The 18,556-nt window shown below is 35.4% G+C and overlaps 2 protein-coding genes and 1 non-coding gene across 3 annotated transcripts; all 3 read left to right on the top strand.

Annotated features, from left to right (window-relative positions):
• Nucleotides 1-371: 371 nt before the first annotated feature.
• LOC116019154 (probable UMP-CMP kinase 2) lies at nt 372-3,253 on the top strand. Its single transcript, XM_031259276.1, has 9 exons — nt 372-604; nt 690-749; nt 840-894; nt 1,385-1,502; nt 1,618-1,774; nt 2,018-2,098; nt 2,193-2,300; nt 2,436-2,500; nt 2,810-3,253. The coding sequence occupies exons 1-9, from the start codon at nt 533-535 to the stop codon at nt 2,811-2,813; spliced, it is 720 nt and encodes a 239-aa protein (XP_031115136.1). The 5' UTR covers nt 372-532; the 3' UTR covers nt 2,814-3,253.
• A 1,043-nt stretch (nt 3,254-4,296) lies between these two features.
• On the top strand, nt 4,297-6,287 carry LOC116019334 (pentatricopeptide repeat-containing protein At4g25270, chloroplastic). The gene has a single exon (XM_031259497.1). The coding sequence runs from the start codon at nt 4,308-4,310 to the stop codon at nt 5,868-5,870; it is 1,563 nt and encodes a 520-aa protein (XP_031115357.1). The 5' UTR covers nt 4,297-4,307; the 3' UTR covers nt 5,871-6,287.
• Nucleotides 6,288-11,104: 4,817 nt separating this feature from the next.
• On the top strand, nt 11,105-11,177 carry TRNAR-UCU. The gene has a single exon. It is a non-coding gene; the product is annotated as a tRNA-Arg (tRNA).
• The last annotated feature ends 7,379 nt before the right edge of the window (nt 11,178-18,556 follow it).

Raw genomic sequence — 18,556 nt, 5'->3', positions numbered from 1 at the left:
GCATAACAGTAGTAATATAGTTACTAAACATATAATCCTGTAATGTGTGAATGTGGAGTTTACAAATTGTGAATGCAGAGTATAATGTATGTGAATGTAGAGTATAGTGTATGTGAATGTAAACACAAGTCCACCTTGCAAGGTGGACCTAGGTCCACGGCATAACAACCCGTGAAGTGGGTGGTGGGTGGAGATTATTTTGGGCCACCAAGATGATGGGCCGGTTTTTATAGGATTTTTATATATTTAAAGCGAATGAAAATAGAATAAATTTTATTTTATTTTTGCAAACAAAATAGAATAAATTATTAAAATCTTGCTTGGGAAAAAAATCCTTTAAACATTAATGAAAAAGAAACTTATAACACGGGGAGCTGAGCGTGACCAACAGACAGCACACGTGTTGGCTGGCTGCATTGTAAATCAGGTGTTCGACAGAAAGCCTCTTAGAAGCGTTGAAACTGGGAAGAATCTGAAATCCAATTCTAGCTTTGCGTTTGTTCATATGTTCATACCTCTATGATCATCAAAGATGTGGAGGCGGCTCACTGCATTTTCTCCACGATTTTTGTCTTCATCGTCTAAGCTTTCTCATCTTCTCCAGGTATGTACCACTGATTCAATATCTGGGGCCCCGCTTATTCTCTTTCACATTTGATTTCAAGATTAATGATCTTGTTCATTAATAGGTTCCAGCAGCTAATGGGTTGAAAAGTTGGCAAGGGTTTTGTACAGAGATTCATAATCAGGTGCTTCTTCCAAATCTATGTTCTTAGTATTGAAGCGGTTAATAGTTAATAGATTCGAACACCTAAAATTTTGGTCTCTGTTTGGTGTAGGCAGAAGGTGGAATCTGTTCCAGAAAAACAACCCCGTTCATAGCTTTTGTTCTGGGTAATTTGCAGTTTGAAATGATGATTTTGGGCGTTACTTTATAGTATAAATAATTTGAACTACTGTTGTTCTTTACATTGTGCCTTTGATTTCCTCATTCTGGTTTGCATAAACATTAAGTTCCAAAAAACTTTTCAGCTCTAAAAGTATACTAGAGGTTATGTTTGATCTGCCTAATTTGGGTTACCATTGATGCTGTTTGAATCTGCCTGAGAGGAGTTTTCTTCCCTAACTAATGATGCTTTATGGTTTTTAGCCTTTTAGTTGAATACCATTTTATTGCATTTGGCAATCTGCTCTCTTTCTCTCGAGAGGGAGTAAACAGACAATATGCGCCAATCTCTTTTGTCATATCCAATAAAATTCTTATTCTCACTAGTGGGAAGTATAGGGGGTGATCAAAAATAAGATATTCTGATCATTGCTGTTGCATGTAGAACTTCTCAAATCTTCTAGGTGCAATGCTGATAAAGATATTATATGCTTTCAGGGGGTCCAGGCAGTGGAAAAGGTACTCAATGTCATAGAATTGTTGATAACTTTGGATTCACACACATCAGTGCTGGAGAACTGTTGAGGAAAGAAATGGATTCAAATAGTGAATATAGGCATGGACTGATATAAATTATTACTATTATAATTATTATTATTATTATCATCGTCATTATCCCCGTTGCTCTCCAAGAAAATATAGTTTTTGTTAAATTCAATTTCTCTATATAGTGCCATGATTCAGAAGATCATGAAGGAAGGGGCAATTGCTCCATCAGAAGTGACTGTCAAGTTACTTCGAAAGGCTATTGAGTCAGGTGAAAATGATAGGTTTCTCATTGATGGTTTCCCAAGGAGTGAAGAGAACCGAATAGCGTATGAGAAAATTGTTAGTCCCTTTTCTTCTAATGATATTCATTATGGAATCATTTTTGTTCCTCCTATTTTTCAGTAACATGGACCAATATTGAGTGATTCTTTCTGTGGATATTAATGTCCTTGTTACCTTGAACTTCCTCTCTTCAAACCCAGTTGTGTGCCAGTCTTGTTGTTTCAAAAGTAACCTTACTCCTAAATCCATCATACCTAATTATTGGTTGTAGAAGGTTACAACATTCACTTGTGATTGCAGTTTGGCGCTGAACCAAATTGTGTGCTTTTTTTCGACTGCCCTGAAGATGTGATGATCAAACGAGTACTAAACCGTAATGAGGTGTTCTTTCTACATGGACTCTCAAATGGAAGAGCATCCCTCTCCTGCAGCTTGTCCAGAAATGAAAAATAACCTCAGGCATTGTGTTTTTCAGGGGCGACTAGATGACAATGAAGAAACAGTAAGGGCGCGCCTGAAAACATTTAGAGCTGTGAGTTTTCCTGTAATTGAGTACTATGCTAAGAAAGGGAAGCTTTACAAGGTAATGGTTTGGTTAGTTAATGACGTTGTGAAATTGGGTGACATGCATATATATATTCCCTATATTGTTTGTAGTTCACTTGTTCAAGTGAATATGTTTCTGAACCCCCTCTCACCAAAAAACCATTTCATCTAGATCGATGGTACCGGAACAGAAGATGAGATATTTGAACAAGTCTACCCCATTTTTTCTGCATTTAGGTAAATATTTCTTCGTATTTGTTTAAAGCAATAATAACAAGTTCTGCATTCTAATATTACAATTTTATTGGTACTGCCAGTTGCTTGATCTTGATATCTTCACACATTTATACATTCAATATGGTTGTGCTTTTACTTCATTTTAGCTGATTGGTTCTTACCCCAGTTACTGTAGTTCTTACCATTCTTTATGCTTGGTGTAGTATTGATTCCATGTTATTTATTTGGAGAGTGTTTTACCATTCACTCGATTGAATGTTTATCAAGATGCAACTGTTATAATATGATTAGTATCCATTTTTTTTGCAGGTGATCATATTCAAGTCATTTTCTTCTAAAGCAAGAGAAAAAGTTTGTTTCCACGCATGGAATGGTCTCTGATTCTGTTTACTAAAAATAAAAGATCCAAGATCACTGCAAAATCTACTTCTTGTCCTGTACTTAATGCTCTTTTCTTTTATGGAGGGTGGGGCCTGAAAAGTATGGTTTTTACTCAGCTCTATGCTCTAATTCTAGAATGTATAAACAAAACTGGATGCTTATGACTGCTTTAAAGCTGCTCCTGAGTGTCTTGCATGGAGGAGCTTAATGTATAACCCTTTCTTCCTGTTTAAGCATTGGGAGAGAGAACTGAATAGAATGACTTTTACATGCCATATCAAGATGGAGGATTTTCAAATGATGTATAATGCATCCGTTAGTATGCTTGAGAGATTATCTTTTTCACTAAAATATCAATTTGATTCTGGCCTATGTTATTGTTTTTTGAGTGACCAGGAAACCACAGTTATTATCCAAAAGTGTGCACTGGATAAATGTTGTCTTGTGATTTTGCTATTATCCAAAAGTGTGTACTGGATAAATGTTGTCTTGTGATTTTGCTAGGTTGCTCCTGACCTATGTTATTGATACATGATTTGGTCGGTGTTTGCATGGATTTCCATTACATTAGTTTTGAGTTTTGACCATGCTAACAATCTACATCTATCTAAATATAGGAAAATATAGAGTTAATTCCACCAGAGTCTCCAGTCTTTGGTGGCAATTCCAAATTTAATCCTGGATTATCATTTTGACATTTAACATCCAAGGCTATTATTTTTTGGATACTTATTAGTTCATTTTCATGACTTTTCTTATTTTTAGTCAGAGCATTTTTGTCTTTTCATATTTTTCTTTTGTTATTTTTTTTGTTTTAACCAACTTAATTGGTTTAGAACTTTAGGTAACCTCTTATTTTTAGTAATCATATTTTTCAACCGAATTTTAGTAAAATTCAAAACCAATTAAACCGATTGAAACCATGACAAAACATGAAAATTGACAGGTATCATGGAAATTATAAGGAAAATATGGCTGTCGGAAATTATAATGAGAATTTGTCTTGTTTCTTTATAAATGATTGTCATTATCTGTTGCCAGGGGAAAATATGACTGTTTCGGAGGAAAATGACTTCCGCCAAAATTTGACGAAAGTCATTTTCCACAAATCAAAAATTAATTTTCAATGAAATGTTTAATTACACAATTTTATTCATTTCAGAAAATGAACCAAACATACTAAAACAGTTTTACAGAATACAACTAAACATTTTTCAAAAGTCATTTTTCTAATTCTCAAACACACCCCTAACTGAAAAGCTAGTTAACCTTAATAAGTCATGTATATATTTAAACTTATATTGTTGTTATTGTGTGAATCAATAAGAAACTTGTTAGCATGATTGTATGGTATAGTTTCACTCCATAAATTGGAAGAAAGCGACTCTAATTTCATTGTGCCAGACTGCCAGTGTGCCACTAAAAAATGACCATACAATCAACCTCCCTATGTGTAAATTCATCTTGTTCACTTTACTTGGCAAAAGAAAACCCCCAAAAACGTCATAAACATAGACAAAGAGACAACCTCAAATCCAAATTCCAGAAACCATTATCTACACCCTTGTTAGTGAACTCAAGAAATCAGCCCCAATCAAAATTCCAAGCTCTTGATAAAATCCTGGGTGACATTGAGGCCTCATTCAACAATGGTGTTGAGATTGATGACCCTAGCATCTTTGCTTCTCTTCTTGAGGCCTGCTTCCATTTACAAGCCTTCAATCACAGTGCAAGAATCCACCGCCTCGTTCCCCAGAAGCTCTTGCGTAAAAACATTGGCATTTCATCAAAGTTGCTCAGGCTCTATGCCGCGGATGGGCGGGTTGAGGATGCTCACCAGCTGTTTGATCAAATGCGTCACAGATATTCTTCAGCGTTTCCATGGAATTCTCTTATATTGGGGTATGTGAATAAGGGGTTATTTGAGGATGCCCTGGCACTTTACTTTCAGATGGTGGAGGAGGGTGTGGAGCCAGACTTGCACACTTTTCCTCGTGTCCTCAAGGCTTGTGCAGGCATTGGACTGATCCAAGTTGGGGAGGAAGTTCATCGTCATGTCATTCGTTGGGGATTTGGGAATGACAGGTTTGTTCTTAATACTCTTGTTGATATGTATGCTAAGTGTGGTGATATCATTAAAGCTAGGAGAATCTTTGATCAAATTGCAGAGAAAGACTTAGTTTCATGGAACTCAATGCTTGTTGGTTATGTTAGGCATGACCTTATACTAGAGGCATTGGATATATTTCAATCTATGTTACATGATGGCTTTAAGCCAGACTCTGTCTCTGTATCAGCCTTACTAAGCAGGGAATTGCCTCTAAAACTCGGACCCCAAATCCATGGATGGGTTCTTCGTCAGGGGATTGAATGGAATTTATCAATTGCAAACTCTCTGCTCGTTTTGTATTCTAATAGTCTAAACAATCTCAAGCAAACGAGATGGTTGTTTGAGAATATGCCTGAAAGGGATGTGGTGTCATGGAACTCAATAATTGCAGCTCATTCTAAGGGCCGAGAAGCGCTTGCTTACTTCCAAGAGATGGTAAGTTCCGGTGCCATGCCAGATGGAATCACATTTGTGTCATTACTGTCTGTGTGTGCTCATTTGGGGTTGGTAGAAGATGGTGAGAGGATATTCACTCTGATGAGAGAATGGTACAAAATCAAGCCTGTTATGGAACACTATGCTTGCCTGGTTAATCTGTATGCAAGAGCTGGACTTATAACCAAAGCTTATGACTTGATCGCGAATAATATGGAGTTCGAGGCTGGTCCGACCGTTTGGGGAGCGTTGCTCTATGGTTGCTCCCTTTGTGGCAATGCTGATATCGGGGAGATTGTCGCGAACCATCTTTTCGAATTGGAGCCGGATAATGAGCATAATTTTGAGCTTTTGGTGAAGACTTATCGTAAAGCTGGTCTCATAGAGGATGCAGAGAGAGTAATACAGATGATGATAGACAGAGGTTTTGATTTGCAGATATGAGAAAGTGTTATTGGAAATCACTTCTATTACTCATGACCTAGTGATCAAGAAGGCATCATTAATTGCCCGCACGGCTTAGCTTAGTGGTTCAATAGGCAGTATTGGAAGAAGAGACCAATGTTCGAAACTCGGCAGCAGCAGTGTGGTGATTTGGACAGACCCCTTGTGCATATTGGCATTTGGCCTGACTGCTGAGCTACTGAGTTACCGTGATTTACCTCCTCCCACATGCTCTGTCGGACCAAGGCATGGGAGACCCTTATGGTTAGGGATTCAAGTTATTCAACCTTTTAGGAGAAGAAGAATGTATCATTATTTTTTTAAAGCTGGTAGCTAAATTGTATAATTACCACAGGGTATCATTGGATTGTTGGTTAAATTTGGTATGTATCAACTGCCAAGCTTTGATACTCCAAAGGTTGGGGCAAAATTTACTTGAGATCATGCATCAAAATACGTTCACAAAGCTAATGAACTTTATGCATACATATAATGAACTCTATGTATACAGATAATAAAGATTGATTTATTGAATATTATATTTCTAAGTAAAGGGATGGAGTGTGTTGAATAAGTCCAGTTATGTTTTACAAATAATGAATTTCATGCACAATAAAAATGAGCTTAGAATATACATGTCTAAATAGTCAACCTTCATTTAGTTTGTACATGTTCAAACAATAAACCTTATACACATAAATACTAAATTTTATGCATATAAATTGTGAACCCTCAAATAATTTCCATATTATTTTGTAAACATTCCAATAATAAACATCATGTATAAAAACAATATCCCATATAGATATACATAAACAAAAAAATGTATTTTATACATAGAAATAATTACCACGTATGATTTTACCTAATAAGCTTCGGAATGTTGGCATGCGGGATTGCGGGCTAATGATGTTCTGATGGGTGGTACTCTTTGAAAGTAGAAAGTTGAGTTTATGTTATATTTCTATCTTATTAACTAAACTAGAGTAATTTTTTATTTGTTTTTTTTTTTTCCAAGTCTAAAGAGGATGGATTGTGACATCATACACTATAATGGGTTGTGTATAAATAATAGATATATCAATTTTAGCATATTTGATTGAATATAAAATTGTTAAAATTAATGTTTTGTAAATAACGAATTGAAATGGAAACCTAATATGTAAAATGTAAAAAATGGTAGTTTTTTGAGTTAGTGGATTGCATTTATTTAGTTCATAAGACTATTTTACATTTTAATTTATACTAATAATTTATATTAAATATATTACCATTTAATTATATCTAAATAATAATTAAAAATGTGACATTTGACATATATTTAGTTTGTTTCTTTATTTTAATCTCATGGTAAATTTACAAGTTTTCTTCGAGTTGTTGTCAAGTCTCATCATATTAACAACAATAATACTAGATTTCAAAAAAAAAAAAAACAACAATAATACTACAAATAATTTTTTTAATCGTTATAAAATTTAAATTTAAAATATAAAATATTTTTTAAAGAGAAAATTGTCAAATATACCATCAAATTATACACGAAACAATAATTAGACCCCTAAATTATAAAAATATTGTAATTAAACACTCTAACTCGTCAAATTGATACAATTGAGTCAATTAACCTATAATTATTCTTGAATTTATGAGTTTTAGTATTCTTGTTGCATACAGAATTTTTTAGTATATGTTTTATTAATTTACAAGTGATTTATTAAACTCTCGATTATTCGTCATGTTTTTTTTTAATGCTTGTATATATCAAAGATATATTAGAGATTTAAAAAAAAACAATCATAGGAAAGCTTAAACGAACCTAGTGGGGATATGGGTACCTGAGGGCCCATTTTATCTGGAAGGTCTTGGCCCCAAGCGAGGCGTCCATTTGTATTGCTAAGATGTTGGCCCAACAAGAATACTGGAAGACTATTGGGCTACGGAAATAGGGGAGCATGGAGCTAAGTATTAAAAGATAGGAGTGTTTCCAGCAAGGTCAAAGGAGGAGGGAGGACGTGTAGAAGATGGTGGACTAACTTGGGGTGTCGTCGAATGACCAGAGTAGGTCGTTAGTGGAGGCGATGGTCCCCACTGGAGGGAGCGTGTCCAACATGTACGATGCGTCCCCGCGCACCCTACCTTCACCCCCATCTCTAGGGTACTGCGGGGCGGTGGTGTGAGGGGGTGCTGCTGAGCGCCTGGGTGGCCACGTTGGTGGAGGCGTTGGCCCCAGGCGTCTGAGGCGTGCCTTGCTCCCCTAGTACGGCGTCGAGCGTGCCACTCGCACCTCTCTTCTTGAGGTGGTGGGGTGTGGTGCATTGTTGTGTGTGGAGTGGTGCGGTATGGCATGACATTAGGGGGGTTTGTAATTGAACTTGCTGGCTAGCTTATGGCTAGCAAGATTAGCCCACCGAACTCCCCATGAAGTGGCGTGGCTAGCAGGGTCCAAGCATCCACTGAAGTACCAATGGCACCTCCACTAGCTGGAGTGGTAGTTTGGGTTGGTGTAGGTTCGAGATCGTGGCATGGAGGTATGAAAGGGGTAGTGATTGGACCCTATTGTATGGCACATGGCCAACAAGATGGGCCCACTCGACTCTCCGTGGCATGGTGTGGTTAGCGGGGACCATGCACCCCAACGCACCATCGGTGGGGACACCGCGGGGGTTGGTAGTAGGGGGTAAAGAGGGGTGGTAGAGATAGTGGGTGAGAAGCTGAAGACGTGGGTAAAGACACCAGGGCATGCAGGGACACATGGAGGATAGACAAGGAAGGTCATCTGATGACGTACACTTGTCAACAATCCAGAAGAGCTTCTACACTATATAAGGCACCCTTCCCTCCCTTTAAGACATCACCTCATAAATCATTTAATCTCCCCATGGTCCAGTGGTATGGGTTCCTAACCTTCAACCCATAGATCATGGTTCGATTCCTAGTAATTACAGTATTATTCTTTGTCCATTCCTTAGGCTATAGCTTGTATTATTTATTATTTGGGATGCTATTTTGGACCAATATCTCGGGCTTTGCTTTCTTCTTACCCCCATTCTGCACCACTATATCCGGTTTATGGTGGACCCGGTCCCAATAAAACCATCAGAACCAAACATCATGATTAATTTTTTAGGTAATCAAAGTTATTCCCATCAAATATGTTCTTTCAAAATATTTTACCATAAATTTAATTGATGTAAAAGTACCAAACACCCTCTTATGATTTAGAGTTTTTTTTTTTTTTTATTTGGTTTAATTAAGGGTTCACTTTTTACTATTTAGGAGTTTGAATTTTATGGTTTAGCTTTAGATTTAGTTATATATATATATATATATGGTCATAATCAGGTGTGGCTGCCCCTTAACGTGCGGTCAGTGCGGCCTCATCACTATGTATACAAATATACATCATTAGGTACGCATCACCAAAAAACACACCACTAGGTATGCAAATATACACCACACAGTGTTAGCAAATGCACCATTAGGGGTAGGGGAGTGTGGTGTGTTTTATGGTGTTTTTGTGTATTTTCATTGTGATGCGTTTTCTAACATGAGTGGTGCATTTTCTAACATTGAGTGGTGTGAACCGCACCGACCGCACAGGAAGGCGCGACCACATTTGAACAGATTTCTATATATATATATATATATTCAAATGCGGCGGGGAGCTCCCATGCGGTCGTGCGGCCTAATCTGCGTCGTCCAATTTCATTAATCCAACTGGAATTCGCGTATGTTTAAGTGGGGATATTATGGTAATTTTAGTATCTATATTACGTGAATTGAAATGGTGCATTTTAGTACATAGTGTGGTGCGTTTTATTACGTATGTTCGTGCATTAACTGTGTTGTGGAATGTTGTGTTTTAGTCTATCCGCTGGTGCATTTTCATACGTAGAATGGTGTGTAACTGTGTTGTGGAATGGTGTGTTTTAATATGTCATCTGGTGCATTTTAATGCGTAGAATGGTGTGTATTTTAACACGTGTTTCTAATAAGTGTGTTGTGGAATTGTGTGTTTTAATCCGTCTTCTGGTGCATTTTAATACGTTAAATGGTGTGTATTTTAACACATGTTTTCTACTAAGTGTAATAGTGGATGTTATACTCTGGGATGAGAATTCTCAACGAGTGGAATTGTACATTTTAACATACGTTGTGGTGCATTTTAATACGTGGAATGGTGCATATTTTAGCACATGTTTTTCTAATATGTGTAAATAGTGTATACTTATAATCTGGCATGAGGCACGTTGTGATACATTTTAATACGTAGAATGATGCGTTTTATCACGTATATTGATGAATTTTAAGTGAATATGTGCATTTGGTTATAGTGTAGAATGGTGTGTTTTATCGGTCTTCTGGTGCATTTTAGTACGTAGTACGTAGAATGGTGTGTCTTGTAACATATATATATATATCGCGTTGATTTGATGACTTGATCTGATCTAATGGCTGAAAATAGTTCGCACGACCACACCTAATGACCAGGTTGCACCTGATAATGACTCTCTCTCTCTCTCTCTCTCTCTCTCTCTCTCTCTCTCTCAAAATATAATACTTTTATATTTTGATGTGAAAGTATTATATTTTTCATCAAAAGTATTACATTTTCTATAATAAGTAATGTTGGTAAGTGTTTGTTACTTATAAGTTATAAGGGAAAATATAATGCTTTTGAGGAAAAATGTAATAGTTTTAAATAAAAATGTAAAAGTATTACATTTTCATTTAAAAAAAAAAGTATTACATTTTCTCATATAAGTAATATAAACATTTTATTCCTAATGAGTATTACATTTGTGTGTATATGTATAAGTAATATATATATATATATATATATACACACACACACACACACACACACCTTACTTCAGTTGCGGTTGCACCAATAGTTATGCATATATGCACCGATAGTGTTAGGAAAAGCACAATAAAAATACACCAAAAAACGCATCATTAGGTATGCATTAAAGCGATGCACAATTAGGTGTGGTGCATTTTTTGGGTGTATTGTGCGTTTTTGTGGTGTATTTGTGCACTTCGTTGTTGTGCATTTTTCTAACACTATTGGTGCTTTTTTTTTAAGTGGCCGCACCGACCACATGTTAAGTTGCGATCACATTTGAGTAGAAGTCTATATATATGTGTGTGTAATCCGATTCGCTTGTTAAATCCGATAGGGTGTGTTCAACCCACTCGAAATGGTAGGTTGTTCCTTCATCTCTTAACTAGCACCCATGGCCTAATGGATAAGGCGTTTGACTTCTAATCAAGCGATTGTGGGTTCAAGTCCCACTGGGTGTGTATTTTGCAACATAAACAAAAATTATACTAACATAACTTTATTCCCGTTCTGATCTAACATTGCCTCATTTAACCTCTCCATCTTTTCTTTCTATATGCTCATAAACTGTTTGATAAAAGTTTTAAATGTGTTTCTTGATGTTGTGATATATTCTATAATTTTTGTTGCCATAATCAAGACAGAATCACAGAAAGGGAAAACACCCAAAGAAAAGACAAAGATTAAGTGGTCTAAAGAACTACCATGCGAAACACGGGTATGCGGACTTTATCTTCGTCAATCAACCTAGCTAGGCAAGGAAGTGGGAGATTAAACTAAATTATAATCTTTCAAATAACTTTTGCTAACATAAGTTCCAAATTACATGTTGTGTAATGAATATAATTAAATACAAAAACACACTTTATAAATGCCTAGATAATTGTAACTTCAGTCCAGCTAAGTTGGCCAAATGATAGATATATAATTAGTGCATTTTGTGGATAGCATTTTGGTTTAATTGTGAGTTAAAATTGCATGACTAATTCATATATTTGGTCTTATTTTGTGAATCAGGAAATATTGGGGCAAGAATAGAAAAATGTGAGAGATGTTGGGTGATTTATGAAGAATTTAAAGTTGCGGCTTTGAAGAGACGATGAAAGATATGGAACAAAAATTGAACTTATTGTACCGTGTGACATATGGGATAATATGATAAAAGCAAAGGAAGAAAACATAATGACTTATCGTGTACCGCATAGTCACGTCAAAGCATCTTGAATGAAGAATTTAAGTCTCACATTTAAGTTTCAACCGTTACACTTAAATGTCTCCTTGTTCATTGCATGAACCTGGACACTTTTTGGGGAAGATTAGCTTGGGGACATTGAGATATATATTTATCTTGATCATTAGAGACAACTAGACAAGAACAAGTTTTTCATTCCACTACTTTTACACTTTTAAATTCCTTTTCTTTTTTCTTTGGAAGACTTCAATGGTTGGGTTCTAAACTCATTGTATCTTGCTATGGAGTATTGAAACTCGATTCATTTCTACAATACTGAGTTCTTATTGTTCTTAATTTTATCAAATGATTGTAAGTATTTATCAACTTCTTGTGCTTAATTCCATGATTATTTTAGCATAATTGAGTGGTGAACAATGCTTAATTAACTAATTGATGCATTGCAATTTGAATTGTTGTCAATCTATTATGGTTGTTAAGGAGGATTTAATAATCTAATTGTAATAAACCCGGTGTGTATCCGGACTTGGGTCTTTCTTGTTTCTAGTGCTATCAATTGAATGATCTTATGAAGTTTCTTTGATAATCAGTTGGGAAGGGAAATAACTATATAGAGGTCTCGTAATTATCAACGAATTTAGGAAGGATTGGTGTCTGGGCGATTGTTCGGGACACTATAACCAAGTTTATTTTGCAATCGTTAGGCTTATCTATGCAACTGTGATCTAATTGTATGAACCGTTGTGGAAATAAATCTGTAACTAGAACCCTTTATTCAATTATTCATTGAATTATTATTCTCACTTTCATCTTGTGTTTATTGTTAGATTATATTTGAATCTTGAGAAAAGGGTCAAATAAGCCCCTAAACAATACCTGAAAAGTCAATTAGGCACCTGAACATTTAAAAAGTCCAATTAGGTCCTTTAACATGTTAAATTGGAGCAAATAATGCCAAAAATCGATAAATGACCTGCAATAGCAAGTCATTTACTGTTCAAGAGAAAATCCGGCGACCGGCAACGGCAGAACCATCGCCGGTCGCCGGACTCCGGCGGAAGGCAACCAAAAGGTCGCCTTCCGCCATGGTGGTCGCCTTCTTGGTCGCCTTCTATGGCTGAAGGTGACCATTTGGTCGCCTTCCGCCGGAGTCCGGTGACCGGCGACGGATGAACCGTCGCCAGATTTTGCTGCCAGAATTAAAATGACCTGTTATTACAGATAAATGATCCAATGAGGTAGCTCAAATGGCAAATGAGCTCTCTTTGTGGGGAAAAATTTCGGGAGAACTCGGGTTCGGTTCTCACAAGTGACTATTTCCCCTGGGCCAACCCCATAGAGAAAGACATCGTGAATTTACCGAAAAAAAAAAGGACGGGTTTAACACCCGACCACCAAATAATTGTTAATCTTCTTGGTTTGACAACGTCAATTATGGACAACTTTTTTTGTTTCAAAATAATTATGGGCAACTTAAAATTGGTGTAGAGCAGCCTAGCTAATAAACTTTGTCAAGATATTATTCCCCATTGGATCCCTATACACACTCACCTTTTTCTGAATAGATATTTTTGTTGGCAGTTGAATTATTTGGTGTAGTATGTCCTTACTTTCCTAACGCCATGTATTTCAATTCGTTCATTAATATAATTTAGGAAAAAGTGTCAAATAGACCACTGAACTTATCGTTTTTGTGCAATTGGGCCATTGAACTTAAAAAGTGTGCAATTCAACCATCAAACAAGCAAAATTTGTGCAATTGGATCATTTTTATAAAAATTTTCTGGTAAAATTCAATTATATTACTAACATATATGTATTAAGAGTGGTATTTTCTTCTACCATACTAGTTGGGAGTCAATATTGAAATGTTTTTAACTCAAATTGAATTAAAATTTTTTGTAAAAATGGTCCAATTGCACAAATTTTGCTTGTTTGATGGTTGAATTGCACACTTTTTAAGTTCAATGACCCAATTGCATAAAAGCGACAAGTTCAGTGGCCTATTTGACACTTTTTCCTATAATTTATATTGCTCAATAGTATGATTAGGGTTAGAGTAAAAGTGAGAAAAAAAAATGTTTATTTCCAAACAGTTTTTCAGGTAACACAATGATAATAATATCAACTATATGGTTATTGGAATGTAGTCCATATTGCTTCGCTTTTTTTATTTTTAGGTTTTTTTTTTTAAAAAAATTATTTTATATTTAACATTTCAAACAAACAGATTAATCCCCCCTAAAACTATATATCCTAAAAAGAAAAGACTGCAATAAAGATCAAGATCGAGTTTACATCCTCCCAGATATACTGTCTTCAAACTTTATTCTAAGACTGATAAGATCAATAAGTAGTGAATTAATTATGTGGTGTCATTATAAACATATCAGATGCAATTATTTAGCCTATAAATTAGCCATAGTTATTGTAATTAGATTTATTCTCAACGTGTGAGGTGGATTACCAAGCAACACGTGGAAGTCTCTTTTTGCGGGTGACGCGGAGATTCGAACTCATGACCTTTTGCATGGCTCTGATACCAAATCAAAGTATGTGCTCCATCTCAACTAAAAGCCTAAGCTGATAGTTGGACTGCACATATTATATTTATGTTCACACCTTTTATTTGGCTAGACTACTGTATATGTATAGGTTGCCTCTCTTGTACAGAAAAGCAGACAAGTTAATATAATAGCAAATTTCTGCGGTGTCCCGGTTTACACTCCCGCATCGATGATGGGAGTGAGTTCGAGTCTCAATTGAGGCAACTGTTGACTCTTTGTGCTTGTAGTACTAAAAAAAATAGCAAATTTCCTTACAAAAATAATTTTAATTGAGAATCACATGTCTTAGCTTTGATTCTCTCATTTAGATTCATTAAATAATGATTAAATTGTCAACTATATAGTATGACGACACATCTGTTACCATTCTAAATAAATGGTCACAAGATCGAACCACGTTGAGAATCCCATGTCTTTGATTCTCTCATTTAGATTCATTAAATAATGATTAAATTGTCAACTACTATATAGTATGACGACACATCTGTTACCATTCTAAATGAGTGGCCACAAGATCGAACCACGTTGATAGGGACACTGATCCTTGTGGCCACAAGATCGAACCACGTTGATAGGGACACTGATCCTTTCGAATGATTCTGTGACATTTGGTCTAATAACATAGGTGTTGTGTTGTTTGAACTGATTAACTCAAGAATTTAACAGGGATAACCCAAAATCGAGCATTCGAGGGCTAGCACGATTTACATCCTCTTGGTTCGTTTGCATTGTAGAAATTGGTGGTTTAAACAAGCAAATCATTAATTCACTATGCTAAAGTACAAGGCTTAGCATCATATCACTGTAGGGTTAGACATGCATTGTCTCAACTCTCAAGATTGAAGAACCATTTGAGCTGGCAGAATAAGACCATCATGAAAACTACATATCCACTTGTCTATGATGTACATTTCGCAACCACTCGATTATGTAATATCATATCATTGATCAATAATCTTGTTTCTAATAGTCTCTATTTCCTCCTATCATGCATGCATGTCATTACAATTATTACAACTCACCACTATTTTCTCTACTCCCAATATTTTTAATTCAATCTCCAAATAATATATATTTGTATTCATATGAAAACATGTCTTTAGGTGTAAACGTGTAGTTTAATTGTGGCGGTTGATTTTGTGAGATCTTATGATTGTTTTATTTTCACTTTGTATATTAATTATTTGTCAGTTTTTTAAAGTTGGGGGCATTTTGGTTATTTGTTACCATATTTCTTTAGGTTCTTTATTAGTGATGCTTTTAATTAGAAATTTTTAGTTCTTTTAAAGTTTTAACATTGTAACAGTATCATGACTCTACTCTCCTTTCCCATTCATTTCTAGCGTGCAACCTAGTGTTGAGAGTTACCAATGCACGACATTTGATATATGAATGCACGACATTTGATATATGAATGCACGACATTCTGTATATGAATGCATGATCAACATAATATGAATGCACAGTCTGGACCAAGCTAATAATCAAATCAGAGAGTTACCAATGCACTACATTTTATATAGCAATGCATGACATTTTGTATAGCAATACACAATATTCCGTATAAAGAAAATGGATCATGAGTGGTTAACTTGAAAGTTGAAAGACCAGTGGTTAACTTAAAAGTTTAGGGCTAAACGTGACAAAATCACTATACTCGGAGGACCGCATATACTACTACAACTATTATTATTATTATTATTATTATTATTATGCTAATTAATTTGAGTGTAGTGTTGTATATAAATATAGACAAAATTATGTCAACAAATAAAAGTGATTTGGATAGGTCCTTTTTCTAACATAATTAGCTTATCAGCTAATTTTGAGTACCATCAACTAATCAAAACCATGGTTAACAATAAGAAAGGCGGCTGGCGGGCGCTGGCTTTATAATCATACCGAAAATGGATAACATTCCAGAAAAGCAGTAGTGGCATGATTTCAATTATATTCAACTTGAATCTATTATAGCTACCGTCCAAAATGTTTCAATTTAAAGCAACTAAGCTAGGCCATACCATACTAGTTGCATTAAGAAAAAGATAAAATTAAATTAAAGCTGCCCCGGACCAATCATATATAATTTCTTGGCCAAGCCATGTCTCTTGTATTTCTCAAGTCTCTTAAAAAAAAATAAAAAATCTCGAGTCTCTCTATATTACGCACAAGTTTTTATGTGACATTATTTACAATGAAATCTTGCACTAATGGTACGCTGTAATATTATACCATCTTACACTTAACACTGTTTTTTTGGTACACTCCGGGAGGCACGAGAGTTGGCCCAGGAATGATCGTCACTTGTGAGAATCAAACTCGGGTTATATTCCGAAATTCTTCCCCACAAAGAGAGCTCACTTGCCACTTGAGCTACCCCATTGGGTTACACTTAACACTTGTTCTAATTGAATGAAAATTATGGTCATATTGACCGTACCCACTGAACAATTATATTAATTTTCATATTAAATAAGGGAAAATGATATTTATGGCCTATGAATTTTGTTTCATTTTTTAAATTTAGTGTCTAATTTGATTTAAACAAATTTAGTCCCTTATTGTTCATAATGTTTCACTTTTAGTCCTTGGTGTTATATAATTGCAAACTCAATTAACATATATGAGCTTATTTTTATTATTTAGAATCAATATTCACAGTTAAAAAAATGTTCAAAGGAGAGATTGATATTGATCAGATGTGTAGGAGTTTCCAGATAAAAAGTAGGGTTAAATCTCAACCATTAAGTAAATCCATATCAATTGCTCAGAAGGAAGCTAAGGAAAATTTAAAAATTTTAAAAAAAAGTGGCAATTTGGAAGATTTTTTGTACGTAAATATTGCATCTTGTTTGTCTTTAGTTGCATAATTTTTCGCCTTCGAGTGCACATTGTTGTGCCTTGTCACAAGCTGGTTTAACAGATATCAACAGACTCGCTGCTAAGTCCCATAAAAGAGGGAAGGAAAGTGATGGGTTCAAGAAATGGGTTTAAAAATCCCGTGAAGAATAATGAACATTTTGCGTCTTCCAGTGCACATTGTTGTGCGAGCCTTCTAGTTCACATTGTTGCGCCTTGTCACGGGTTGGTTTAACAAGTTCAATAGGCATGTTGCTAAGTCCCATGACAAAGGGAAGGAAAGCAACGACTTCAAGAAATATGTTTAATAATCTCGTTAAGAAGAAAGAACACATTATTGTGTCTTTCAGTGCACATTGTTGTGTCATCCCGTACGTGCACAGTCTCATGACTTCATGAGAACCAATCTAGTGCATTAAAAAACATATATATCTATGGATGAGATCAATTATTGAGGGGTCCAAAATTCACGTGTGCATATTAAGCATGCGTTGTGTGCATGTACAGTGTGAAATTGAGGGATTCAAAATTCGTGTGTACATATTAAGCATGCGGTGTGTGCAACATAGGATATGCACACAACACGTGACCCTATGCACACGCAAATTTTGAATCCCACCCAACTAATATCATTCATAGATATATTTTTTTAATGCAACAGATTGATTCCCATAGACTCATGGGGAGGGACCGGAGGGTGATTCCGATATGATCAATATCATATATATATATATACACACACACACAAGAGAGATCAAATGCGAAAGAGCTAAGGTCTCCTCCATTTAAAAAATGGGATTAAATCTCAGTCATTGATGATATAGCCAAAATCAACAGTCTAGAATGAAGGATTTTTTTTTTTAAACGTGGTAACATTATGGAAATTTTGCGCAAGTACAAAGCTTAAAGTAGGTAAGTTTAAAGATTAAGGTGCGTATGTTTAAAGTTTAAAGTGTGTCACTTTCTAGTTTAAGGTGCATTAGTTTAATTTTAAAGGTGTGTATGTTTAAAACTTAAGGTGCATAATTAGTTCGAAACTTAAAGGTCCATATATAGACACTTGATCATTCACATCCATGTTGTCGGGACACGCATATTTAAGAAAAAATCCTTTGTTTTTAACCATTGATCAAAATTAGATCAATGGCTCATATCTCACCACATTATTCACATTGGATATCCTTCGCAGATGAACTATCTTCTATATATCACTCATTTTCGC

Source organism: Ipomoea triloba, chromosome 5 (assembly GCF_003576645.1).
Source record: "Ipomoea triloba cultivar NCNSP0323 chromosome 5, ASM357664v1".
NCBI classification, from domain to species: domain Eukaryota; kingdom Viridiplantae; phylum Streptophyta; class Magnoliopsida; order Solanales; family Convolvulaceae; genus Ipomoea; species Ipomoea triloba.
This window is presented reverse-complemented; position numbering and strand designations above follow the sequence as displayed.